The sequence below is a fragment of the Octopus bimaculoides genome, chromosome 9, assembly GCF_046866305.1.
Source record: "Octopus bimaculoides isolate indiv1 chromosome 9, ASM4686630v1, whole genome shotgun sequence".
In the NCBI taxonomy this organism is placed as follows: domain Eukaryota; kingdom Metazoa; phylum Mollusca; class Cephalopoda; order Octopoda; family Octopodidae; genus Octopus; species Octopus bimaculoides.
This window is the reverse complement of record NC_142936.1, coordinates 76,775,222-76,789,431: the sequence shown is the minus strand read 5'-3', so window position 1 is coordinate 76,789,431 and position 14,210 is coordinate 76,775,222. Positions and strand designations below refer to the sequence as shown.

The following is a 14,210-nucleotide window of genomic DNA, read 5'->3' as shown; positions in this document are numbered from 1 at the left end:
TATACATATACATATATATATATATATATATATATATATATATACATATATATACATATATATATATATATATATATATATATATATATATATATATATATATGTATATATATATATATACACACACACATGTATGTATGTATGTATGTGTATAAAGCAAACTGGCAGAGTCAGCATAGCAGGTAAAATGGAGCAGCATTTTGTCCGTCTTTACATTTTGAGTTCAAATTCTGCCAAGATCCACTTTGCCTTTCATACTCTTGGAGGTCAATAAAATAAATACCAGTTGAGCCATGCGGTCAATGTAATCGACTTAAACCCTCCCTTGAAATTGCTGGCCTTGAGCCAAAATTTGAAACATATATATATTGTTTACTTGTGCTGTTTTGAATTTTTTAACTTTTTATTATTTAGCCACTAGCCACAGAGAAGAGGCTAGTGACCTTGAAATTATTTGAACCTAAGAAACAGAGAGCCTGAATAAATATCATGAGGCAGCTCTAAATGACCAGGACAATTCACTACCTGAACGACAAAGATGAGGCCACTTCTATACTTCATTTACAAGTACAATTTTCATACTTTATTTGTAAATATGTTACACATAGGCACGGGCATGGCTTTGCGGTAAGAAGTTTGCTTCCCAATCACAAGGTTCAGGGTTCTGCCCTACTACGTGTCACCTTGGGCAAGTGTATTCAACTATAGTCTATTATAGACCAAAGCATTGTGAGTAGATGTGGTAGGCAGAAACTGAAAAGCGTGCACGCGTGCATGTGCGTGTTCCTTTGTATCTGCGTTTGCCTCCACTTCACTGCCTGAGAGCTAGTGGTAGTGTGTTCCCGTCCCCATAACTTGGCGGTTTAGTAAAAGAAGCTGATAGAATAGGTATCGGGCTTTAAAAGAATGGGTACTTGGGTCAATACATTCAACTAAAAGTTCTTCAAGTCTAACAACTAAAACCAGTAAAAAACAAAGTTTATTCCATGTAGCTTGAATATGTTAGGAGATAAATAGGTGAAGACTGATTTCATGTAGAGCTCATAGGTTGCTTTTGATCAACTCCAGTTAATACCATTTAGAATGTCTATTGTAGACTGTGTGTTGAGTATACCAAACCAACTGAAGTAAAGCAGAGGCTTGCACTTTGTTCAAGTACATACCATATCTGTAATTACACACCTATGTAGCAGAACTTGATCCTTTGATAAATATAATGTACAAAAATAAAACCTGAAGACTAGTGATAGTTATACAAAGTTTTTTTTTTTTCTTTTGGCAGGAAGAATGGTTGAGCCTTGTAAAAGAAACTGCAGACCACAGTAAATGATTTAATGAGTAATTAAAAAAATATAACATTCCTTCGATCTATATATATACTCTTTACTCTTTTACTTGTTTCAGTCATTTGACTGTGGCCATGCTGGAGCACCGCCTTTAGTCGAGCATATCGACCCTGGGACTTATTCTTTGTAAGCCTAGTGCTTATTCTATCGGTCGACATACGTTCCCATGCCGGGAATCAAACCCGGGTCGCCTGGGTGAAAGCCAGGAATCCTAACCACTAGACCACATACATATGTATATATAAGTGTAGGCATGGCTGCATGGCTAAGAAGCCTGCTTCCCAAACATGTAGCCTTCAGTTCAGTCCCACTGCATGGCACCTCAGACAGGTGTTTTCGCTATAGCCCCAGACCAACCAAATCCTTGTAAATGGATTTGGTAGACAGAAATTAAAAGGTAGAGGGGTGTGTGTGTGTGTGTGTGTGTGTGTGTGTGTGTGTGTGTGTGTGTGTGTGTGTGTGTGTGTGTGTGTGTGTGTGTCTCCTCGTCCTACCACCCCTTGATGGCCTACATGAGTTCAGTTTACTTCCTTGCAACTTCGCAGTTTAGCAAAAGAGATTGACAGAATAACTACAGGGTGTGGTTTGTTCAACTAAAACCTTCAAAGCGGTGCTCCAGCATGGCCGTAATTCAATGACTGAAACAAAGGATAAAAATAAGCGTTCCATCAAATTTGCTTCTCAGGCACCATGTGAAATAAATACCACTGAACAGCTCCCTAGAAAAGTCCTTTTTACTTTGTAACCTCTTGTTCGCCAATATCTTTTGAGTGGGATTTTGTAGGTGGAGACAGTGTGTGTGTGTGTTTATCATTTTAATTTGGGGTGGGATGAAATATATACCAAACTGAAACATGTAAAAGACTACGCTCTTAAAGGCAATGCCCCGGCATAACCATAGTTCAACAAAAGATGCCAATCGAACAAATCTGTACAACATACACTCAAATATAGATATGCATGAGAAATAAAACATATTTTCAATGTGTGTATGTGCATAGTCTCTTTCTTTCTCTCACTCTCCCTCTCTCTCTCTCTCTCTTATCTAAAATAGGTGTGTGTGCATATGTGTGTTTTAGCACACACAAGCAACAGAGATCCACACTAGTCTAAGTTAATTAGATAGGCTTGTATAATCTTCACAGAAGTACAATAAACCTTCAATGCTTGCTTGTATATGATTCATTCATATAGCTATGTGTAGTGACCTGTTAGGTCACTGGGACGCAAGTGAGGATTTCAATTTCATTCAGTAAGTGGAGAGCAAATGTCTCACTGGCTGAAATATTCTCTTTTCAGCTCACTAACTACAACAACATTCAGTGGTCTCAAGACGTAAATAAAACAGCAAACTGGAATGGAAACCTGGTCAAAGACACTTCTTGAGTAGAATCTCATTTCATCACTATTCCACAGAATTTGTCCTGTAGGATTAGAGAACAAATGTACCAGAAAATGCCAAATGCAGTTGGCGTTAAATAACAAATTAGGTAATTACTTCCCCGAGCAAAACAGGCAACAAATCAGATGTAAGAATGATCTGAAATTTCATATTGGGTGTGGAGAGTGAATAGGTATTCAGAAATAAATGTTTAGTCACAAGACCAAATTACAAACATCTTTTAAAGAAAACAAAAAAAAAAAACAATATAAGAAGCTCTAAGCTAAATTTATAACCCTACCCCTCCCACTAACACAATCCCCCAACCTTTCAATTTTCAATTCTCAATCCCTCCCCCCCTTACACCATCTTTTATCTTTCCATCTTGAGTCATTGTCCACACTCCCTCCTGTTTGCCTTCAGTTGTAGGGACCACTTTAGGTCTTTAACTTTGAGGCAATCTTCACTACTGCTGGTGCCACAAGAAATAAATGAAGCTATTTTACTATATTCATTTAAAAAAAATTATTTGAAAGAAACACCCTATATTCCAACAGAAATATGATAAAAGAGAGTTGAAGTATTATATCCAAATATGCATCTCAGTGATGTATTTTTATGTTCGAGGTGTTCTCCAATGTCTTGGAATTAATCATACCTATCTCTACTCAAAATCTTACAATCATAGCTTATACATTTTTATTGAATCTTTTTCGTTTTTTGTCTTTTGAATTGTGCCTCAGCAGAGCATGGCTTTGTATGTTATGGTGAGGTTAATTCATGTAGAACTAACACTCACATTTGTAACCAATATGATGTAAAGAAGGTTAAGCATCCAGGAAGAGATCTCTCAAGTTGCTTCCATAATTAACGCATTTGGGTAGCTTATACAAGGGATGCTGAAAAGTTCCTGGCTTTGGGTAAAAGAAAATACAGGAGAACCATTTAATTATTTGGTGAAAGACCGGGCTTTGATTCATCTAGCAGAAAGCTTCAAGTAATATAACCAAATTGAAAATATCACCATGAAAATAGGATTGATATGATACATTGGTGCAGCAGATAACATAGTTTGTGCCAGGAATAAGTCTGTTATGATGTCACCAAGCAACACCACAAGCAACCACACCTTTCTTATTTCCACATGGTTCAGTAGGATGGGTAGACTTCATTCAGAACAAGTAGGTGTGTGGGTGTGTTTTATGAAGGTGGAAAGGAGTGTCAACCAAACTCATCACAGGATATTAATTTTTAGGGGTTTGGTATACACTTAGCAGAAAAATTGCTGTGATACAATGAATTTAGAGATAAACGGGATTGTGTAAGGTAAATGAATTCACAACATGCACAATAAACTTCAGGAAAGCTACCATCCAATTACTTGTGTACAAATCAGGTGGGCTGAGAGCCAAATAATATTCATTCTGACTAGGAAGACAAACAACCGAGCCTGTGTGGAAGCCTCTACACAGCTGCTTGACTTGCTAGAAATAGTAGCCAAATCTCTTGAAATCACAGCCTATCACTTTTAACCCTTCAGCATTTAAACCAGCCATATCTAGCCAAAATATTCAACCTATTTTATGTTCAAACCAGCCAGAACCAGTCTTTCACACCTACACTACAATGTCATTTTAGAAATAAACAATCACATCATCAAAATCTTGAAAGACAACATGGCCATGACTGGTATTTCCAGGCAATATCTCAATATTGTAAACACAAGATCTTTCTGCAGAAAGTTATTACTACGATGAAGCTAAACTTTGTTTCTTGTACAGAAAAGTGCTTAGTTACTATCTTTCAAGCCCCAAGAATACCCCCATTTGAATTGCAGTTGCATGCAGCCCAGGACATTCCAAAACTTGCATTAAAAGTGAATGCAATATCTTCTCTCCAAGATGAAAATCAATACAAGTTGGTTAAAAGAAATAAAAGAATAAAATAAAAATACCTGAAGATGTGAAGTGCACTTTCTTTAAGCCGAGGATCTTCAGAGCTTGCGCAGTCTAAGAGAAATTTCAGTATATCTGGCCAAGTCATATTACCCTCCTCGTCTGTAAAATAGAACATTGAAATTCAAATTAAGAAACAAGCTAAATCTCTAATTCAATTTTTTAAACTTCAACCTAAGAAATACAAGCCAGTTTTAAGCAACCATGCCAATTGGAACAATTGTGCCCCATGAACTTGGATGAGGTTTCCTTCCATTTGACCGCTTGTACCTATGTATCTATTCACCTCCACTCTATTATCCCCCATAACATTTCCTCACACTTATCTTTTATTGTACCAATGTTCATTGTGGCGTCCCTGAAGAGATGCACCTAACAATGAGACTAATTTCTTGTGGTAATTATCATGGACTCTCCCATCGTTAGATGACGTATGAAGGTTCACAGATGGTTTGTTTAGAGTGACCAAATGTTTGTGTACACATAAGCTCACTCCCTTCATCAAATCGACATTACCTGTACAGGTGTGGAACGCGTGCCACATGTCAGATGACAAAATGATCGCAGAGCAACATGAAATGAAGTGCTTTGCTCAAGAACATGACACAACACCCAGTCTCGGAATCAAGCCCATGACATAAATTTGCACAGACGTGGCTGGTGGTTAAGAAGTTTGCTTCCCACCCAAACATGGTTTTGATTCCATTACACTGTATGGTACCTAAGACAAATGTCTTCTATTATGGCCTTAGGCTGACCAAAAACTTGTGAGTGGATTTGGTATGCAGAATATATGAAACAAGTACTCTCTCTTTCTCTCTCTCTGTGCATGCATGCATGTATGCATCCTTGTCTAGATATCATGTGATGTTGTAAATGAGTGTCACTGCCATACAAGTAGTGTCATTCATTTCCAATATTCTGGAAAAAACATGTCTGGCTATGGTAAAATATTACCTTGCGAGGTTTGGCAACAAGAAGAGCATCTGACTGTAGACAATCTGCTTCAATAAAATCCATTGCAAGCACAGAAAAGTGAACATTAAAAGAAAATCCATAATGATATTTATATATATATACATATATATATACATTTATTTTCATGTTCCTGTTCATATTTTCCTAAGCTACCATGTGTATTACGGAAGCATTGTTGTACAGTTGAATGCCTTTCCTGTTACTAACCCTTACCTATTTTTCAAAGAAGAGATCTCTTATTCCACACATCTTTGAAAGCACAGGGCCAACAGATGTTTTGTTGAAATGACAACATGACACCAGTCACAGCTCAGCAATTTTCTGAGAAGCACAAATGAAAACTATCATTCACTCACACACACACACACGCATGCACAACGTGTGTGGCTTTCTTTAATTCTATTTATGAAACTGAACACACACACAATAATGCTTTTTCTCCCTAGAGAAGTGAAAAGCATTAGCTTTAATCTAAAAGGCTGAAGCTTCAGGAAATTTCAATTACATGCAACTGTTTTTAAACTTATTCTTCATTTTTATTTTATTTTATTTTCAAAGTCAGTCAGTCCCAAAGATTAAAAAGCTTATAATCCCATAGATTTGAGTGAATATGTTCATATTCACAGGCATATTCTACCTTGCATCTAGCATGTTGCTTGAAATGTAGGATAGCTATTGACAGAAATCTGATAGTGCATATAATGACTACAAACAATAAGTAGTAAAACAACAGGTGTACTGCATAGGGATGTCTAACAGTCAGAGATGTAAAATTTCAGGTGCACCAGATACAAAAAAATATATATAAAAGTATAATTATCAGCAAAGACAGCCATTTACAGGTGACATGGATCTCTGGAGGAAGTAGTAGATATATGTTCTGTTATGTAAAGTAACTCTCATTTGAGGAGCTGCTATCAATAACATAGTGGTTATGGTTTGAGAGTGACTAAAAAATATTTTAGAAGGGCTGTTGTTTCTTGGCAACAAGAAATTTTGCATTCAGTAAGATAAACTGGCTGGAGAGCGAAAGAGAAAGGGGGAGAGGGAGAGAGAGAGAGAGAGTATGTAATCCGGTAAATGAAGAGATTGGAGAAATGTGGTGATTAGAGAATTACAAATTCAGTCAGTATGCTCTGTTGGATGTACCACATTAATAAGCAATGAGGAAAGCCCCTATGCAATTGCTCACTATGTTTCCCAATGATGATGATGATATAATAACCTGGTCTATCACTTCAAAAAGACTAGGAGTTATTCCTCATCATGACATTGTTATTGCCTTCAGAGCAGTTGTTCACTTAACCTGAATGGGATTTAACAAATCACACAAGATGACAAGCCACAAACCTAAATGCCTTTTTTTTTTTTTTTACTTGTTTAAGTCATTAAACTACAGCTATGCTGGAGCACCACCTTGGAGGGTGTTAGTCAAACAAATCGCCCACAGTACAATGGACGAACAGGACACGGACACACACGACAGACTTCAATATAGCATCTACCAAATTCGCTCATGAGGCATTGATTGGCCCAAGGATATACTGGAAGACACTTGCCTAAGGTGCCGTACAGTGGGACTGAATCCAAAACCATAGGACTGCAAGGTGAGTTTCTTGGGCAGTTGATAATTTAACCTGAATGAGATTCAACAAAATCACACAAGATGACAAAGCACAAACTTTGAAATGTGATATTCAGACAGGTTTTCACAGCTAAATGCAACATAATATTGTATAATGGTTTCTAATTTAGGTTCAAAGCAAGCAAATTTTGAGAGGAGAGGGTTAGTTAATTACATCAACTCCAGTACTTGACTGGTATTTTATCAACACTGGAGGAATAATGGCAATGTTGACCTCAGCGGGATTGGAACTCAGAATTTAAAGAGCCAGAACAAATAGAATAAGGTATTTTACAACTTTGTCAGCTTACTCCCTTAATGTACAAATAAAACATCTGGAATATTGTGTGCACATGTGTGTTTTTAATCTCACTGTGAAATTGGACCCTATATTCTGTCCTTTAGTTTCATTTTTGTAGCTTTGGGGGTCTAGAAACAAAAGACTAAGCATAAATCACAGCTACCATCATCATCATTTTAATGCCCACTATTCCAAGTATGCATGGCTCAAATGGAATTCACTGAGACACAGCTTTTTCTATAGCCCAATGCTCTTCCTGCTGCCAACCCTTATTCTATTTCCAAGCAAGATAATAATCCCCTGGCTTATCAAACAAACATGGACACCTCACCTCACCATCTACACACATGCACTCTGCAGTTACATGCTTTTCTTTGTTTAACATGTAACATTTATTCACCATTTAAATCTAGACTAGCAGACAATAATATTTATACAAGTAAAAATTATCAACGGTTGTGCACAATGATGAAAATATATCCAGAATCACTGGTTGGTATGCATATCTGCCATATTAATCCCTCCACTACTCTTGACAGTATGGAAACATCCAAATTCCTCATAGCCTTAGACAGCCAATGTAAGCTTCTTCTACTTACATAGCAGGGAGACAATCTTTACTCTCTGTGAACTCTGTGGTAGCTAAATCTCCTTACAATATCAAAACATGATTTCCTGACTCTAGTGAAGGTGACCAAACAAACTCAACAATATAAAACAATTTTGTCTTAATCACACAGAATCCTACAAACTACAGCAAAAGCAACTCCACTGACTTAGGCCAAGTCCCCATCTGTCCATAACGATAAACTCCTTGGTAGTTAAAGGAGTCCTTGGAGACAACTTCACTTTCAGCTGCATCAGACTATTATGGTAAGCTCCTTCCATCTACAAACCCATACCTTGCCACTTCTAGTGACAGTCATGGGTTTGGCTTGTCATGAAAACGGCTCATGCACGTCACGAAGACAACCTTTAATCACAAAAGCCTTAAGGCTGCCATTGGGTTTCCCTTTCATAGCTAAATCTCCATCCTTAAATCATGGAGAACATGGCTTCTTAAGTCAAGCATATTTCAAACAAACAGAAGAATCAAGAAAAAAGGTTTTGCCCCAATCACACAGAAGATGTGGGCTCTGCAAGCCCAAAAACAGTTTAGGCAAGCACTGTTCCAAAACAATAAAATCTGAATTCTCAAACCACAGATTTTGTTATTTTCTTCTTTTTAAAGAGCAAATACTCTTGTACTTGTTTCAGCCTACAAGTTGTGGCCATGCTGCAGCACAAATTTGTCGTCCTTACACAAGAGTTATGCTAAATTTTCTGTAGTTCTAATTTTAGTATTTGTACTGCAGAAGCATTATATAATTATTGAATATATTTTAATTAACATATTTACATTTACTAAATGTTTTTATTTTACAAATAAATATATACTCATATACAAACATTTACAAAATATAAATGTTCATATATATTTTACAATAATAATAAATATATTTAACATGAATACTTAAGGATGACCAAACTACACACATTTTCAAGTAGTAATACATATTCACAATAGATGATGGATACAAATGAATAAGAATTTGGAAAATTTCACTGTTCACACAAGTTGGATTCTTTTCCACCACTTTCTTCCCCTCATAAGTATATCTAATTATCCCACAAGGAAGCACTTACTTATAAAGAGCCAGCAAGCTCCCTAAAGATCACACACACACACACACACACAATTTGAGGTGCTGACCTAATTTATAACAACACCTGATACCCCACCAAACAAATAATTTTTAAAAACCATTTGAGGCTAGTATTAAGCAACAGAACATAGAAAATAGCCAACAAAAACAAACAAATACTTATTTTAAATATTTAAACAATTTAATTGTAATGTATTGGAGACACAAATTCATTGTTTGGGAGTACATGTTGCATATGCTTGCACACATTTGCACACTCAAATAACAATAGAAGAAAAATAATCACAAGAGATACAGCATGTAGTTGCTTGTGTTAGTTATATATTGGAAACTTAACCATAATATTGATTCCTCTTAACAAAGCAAAGCAAAAAAGCTATTTCTCTTTTTCAAGGTGAGTGTATATCGCTTTGAGTCGATATCTCGTATATTGATGGTATATGCGTTTTATATTGACCTGAGAAAGTATAACAAGAAAAAATTAAAGCTGATCCCAACAGGTTGTGAAGTTTGAAACACCATGCATATTTAATCAGTTTCTGGCTAATCTAGCGTGGATTTTCGTCATTTTCAATGATCAACAACATGAGTGCCAACTATACAAAACAACCTAGCGACTGTTAGAAGCTGCATAAAAATTATTGAATTAAAAAAAAAAAATCATTCTAAGCAAATATAGGTTCAGAGAAACTATCAATAGACATGTGTTGCTGGGAATTGAGTACAAATAAATGCTTTATGATTTGTTTCATTTTGACCACTGGTTCTTAATCCTTATATTTTAAAGAAGGGGAAATTAGGAACTTATGTTCTTGTCTTTTCCAAGGACATTAGCAATGTTAGTGAAATGGACCTACATTAACAGAGAATTAAAACTGGTTTCAACTTGTCAGAGGCATAACTCTTACTCTGCAGGCCTTGTACACAAACAATTTTAACAATATTAAAGCTACACTCTCGGAGTGGTTGGCATTAGGAAGGGCATCCAGCTGTAGAAACTATGCCAAATCAGATTGGAGCCTGGTGTAACCACTTGGTTCACCAGTCCTCAGTCAAATCGTCCAACCCATGCTAGCATGGAAAGCGGACGTTAAACGACGATGATGATGATGATAATAAAGCATGGTATAAATGTGGGGTCAAGACATTTGCATCCCAATCACATGGTTTCAAGTTCAGTACAACTGCGTAGAACCTCAGGCAAGTGTCTTCTACTATAGGCATGAGGCTGATTAAAACCTTGTGAAGGAATCTTATAGACAGAAGCTGAAAGAAGCCCATCATATATGTGTATGTGTGTTTTACTGTTTACTTGTCCTAACATTGAAAGACAGCTGTAAACAAGTGTCACATGCATACAAGCAGTGTCCTTCATTTTCCAATCTTTCATGAAAATGTTTGATCATGGGAAAATATTACCTTATTTGGAAACAGGTGAAGATGAGCAATAGGAAAGGCATCTGCCCAAAGAAAATCTGCTTCAATGCATTTCCTCCTTATGTGAGCATGGAAAAGTGAACATGAAAATGACATTGGTGATGATGACTAATACAACTATAGCACAGCATTGTGTTCATTCATTCTCACTGGACAAGATCCAATTTAGGCAGTCCAATAACTATACCGTAAATCCTCGAGTATAATCCGCACTTTTCCCCCAAAATTTAAAGGTTAAAATTTCTAGTGCGTACTATATACAAGGTTAAAAATGAAAAATATTTTCTAAGCAAAATTTTCTAAGTGATAAATATGTAAAGGCAATTTACTTAATATTTATTTTTCACTGACGTTATTACTGTTATTTCTTTATTTTCTGCAAAGTGCACAAAAAAAGCTACATGCTTGCATTATGTTATATATACAATAATAATAAAGGACGTTACCGTACATACGTTTACAAACCAAGGACTTTATATAGACCTCCTTGACTCAAGTTAGAGAAGGGGTGCGTATTATACACAAGGTTTAGGTTTTTCAGAGGTACGGCCCACTAAAAATCCCCTGCGTATTATACTCAAGGGCAGACTATACTCAAGGATTTACGGTATATTGTTTGATGGTGGGAGAGGGTCTTAACTGTTTAGCTTCCAGGTAACTAAAGCTGAAGATTTTCAATCTATTTAGTCAATGGTTTCACAGTAAGTCAAACTACATGTAGCTGCTTGTATAGAGCAAAATACTCAATAATGAAGTAAAACGGTTATCATCTAGCTCAATGTTTCACAACCATTTTTTTACCTAAGGACCCCTTTGGCTCTTATTTTACTTGGATGGGTCCTCCTAGCCATTTGATGTTTAAGAAAATCATATTTATATTTCCATAATTTAATATTAGAAATTGTATTTAAAAACTCTGCCAGATCAGATTGGAGCCTGGTGCAGCCCTCTGGCTTGCCAGTCCTCAGTCAAATAGTCCAACCCATGCTAGCATGGAAAGCGGACGTTAAACAATGATGATGATGATGTATTTAAGAAATTAGTAAAATATTTTGTGTATAGCAGAAGTATAATCAATTCATTGCCGAGAAATTTTAACAACAAAATCTTATATGGATCCCCAACGGATATATGGGCCCCAGTAGAGAACCACTGGTCTAGCTAATCAGTGTAAAGTACATAACTTCGAGTAATTAATCTGACCTAAAATGAATGATAAAACTCAAGGTGATGTAACAAATGCCACTGAAAACAACTAAGTCCCAAGTGAGTTGAGTCGTTCCTCTATATGCTACTCATAAGTCCCGACTGAAACAAACTCCTTTTTTTTTTTTGTTTATTTTGCTATTGTTTTCAGCAAGAAAAAAAAAGTATGGTTGTCAAACTGTTCTATGTTCTCTCCCCTACCCCATCACCACCACCACCATCACTCCATCTTAAACACATCAAGTGTTTCTGCCTTGTTAAGATTTAGTTAATTTCAGATTCAGTGCCTTAATTTTTGATTTATAATTATAATAATAATCATAATGGTAATTGTAATTCATCATAATCAACATTTAACATCCACTTTTATAATTATAATTAATCAACATCATTGTTTAATGTCCACTTTCCATGCTGGCATGGGTTAGATAGTTTAACATGGAGCTGGCTAGCAGGGAGCTGTTCAGACTCCAGCTGTGGCACGATTTCTACAGTTAGGAAGGGCATCCAGCTGGAGAAACCATGCTACAACAGACAACAGCTCCATGTCAAACTATCCAACCCATGCCAGCATGGAAAGCAGATGTTAAACGATGAGGATGATGATGAATTATAATCTAGTACTCTAATTATAATTGAATCCAATTTAAAAAGAAGAATCATCATCATTTTGATGTCCACTTTTCCAAACTTGCATCGGTCAGACAGTTTAATGAGATAGATTTTCTATGGTTAATTGCCCTTCCTATTACCAACTTGTTTCTAAGCAAAGTACTATAATCAAACAGATTACCATGGAATATTAGAAACAAAGGACATTCATTTACAACAATCATGTGATGGGAGGCAAGGGACACAGACACACACAGCTTCTTTCAGTTTATGTCTACTAAATCCACTCACAAGACTTTGGTTGCCCTGTGGTTAAAGTGGAACCCATGTGGTTATGAAGCAAACTTCTTAATCCCACGGCCACACCTGCACCTAAGAGAAAGGAAAACTTAAACCAACCACCAATCAATACTCAAAAAAAAAAATCATTAAAAAGTAGTCAATTATCTAACAATCTTTGACACAAAACACTTAAATTAACTCCGCAGATATGTATCAACCTCTGGCTGAACAATCAGTGAGTTATATTATGTTACCAACACTGTAACATGCCAAACAGTTGCAACATGTCACCTAGGTCACCTAGCTGTAAACAGTAATGATGTATAGGTAAAGCTCACTGCTGTAGAAATAAATGTTAAGTGTCTTGCTAGCTTATGGCACCGAGTTCAAATGCAACCACGGTTATAATTTAGGAAGCGAAAAGGCTAAGCGTAGCTGACTTGCATTAAATACATTAAATACAAGTTGAAGATTTCTATGGTACCTAAATACCTGTATGGTCTCTTTTACTCTTTTACTCGTTTCAGTCATCTGACTGCGGCCATGCTGGAGCACTGCCTTTAGTAGAGCAAACCGAACCCAGGACTTATTTTTTTGTAAACCAAGTACTTATTCTATCGGTCTCTTTTGCCGAACTGCTAAGTTAGTGGGACGTAAACACACCAGCATCGGTTGTCAAGCGATGTTGGGGGGACAAACACACACACACATATAGACAAATATATGACAGGCTTCTTTTCAGTTTCCATCTACCAAATCCACTCATAAGGCTTTGGTCAGCCCGAGGCTATAGTAGAAGACACTTGCCCAAGGTGCCACGCAGTGGGACCGAACCCAGAACCAACAGCATCATATTAAAGAATATAAGACACAAGGTATATTCAGTCCTTTGCTTACAGTAACATGCTACCGCTAAGTCCAATCACAGCTGTTAAATCAACAAACCCAAAACCATTGAGTTCTTTGAAGCCTAGCAACACCAAAAATGATGGCAAAGGCTCTCATTGTCCCTCACAGGATGGCAGAGAAATACCAGGTTGGAAAACTGATGTAAGTTGTCAGTGTCTTTATCATTCATCATTTTTAGAATGACATTGTGGAGGTATAAGAGACCAGATCAATTTGAACCTAAAACAGAATATTTGGGCCAGGTATGGCTGGTTTAAATGCTCGAGGGTTAAATGTCTATAATTCCCTAATCTCACCATTGTAGGAATTTACTATCAGAGTTCAGTTTGCCAAAGTCAGGGAATCACATCAGGTTTCCAAAGTATCTCACAGACATGCTGCATGTTTCATACACAAATTCACTCAACAACAACTGAACTGTAGAATAAATTCTTTCTCCATTGTTTTCCTGCAGATCACAACCTTGATCTTTT

General features: G+C 36.5%; 1 protein-coding gene across 2 annotated transcripts in view; it reads right to left on the bottom strand.

Annotated features, from left to right (window-relative positions):
- The window catches only part of LOC106877198 (importin-5), a 112,872-nt gene that overhangs the window by 45,339 nt on the left and 53,323 nt on the right, over positions 1-14,210 (bottom strand). For both annotated transcript variants that reach the window (XM_089357836.1, XM_014926042.3), the window contains exon 4: positions 4,682-4,784. In XM_089357836.1, coding sequence (XP_089213962.1) covers positions 4,682-4,784 — 103 coding nt within the window. The remainder of the gene's footprint in view (positions 1-4,681; positions 4,785-14,210) is intronic.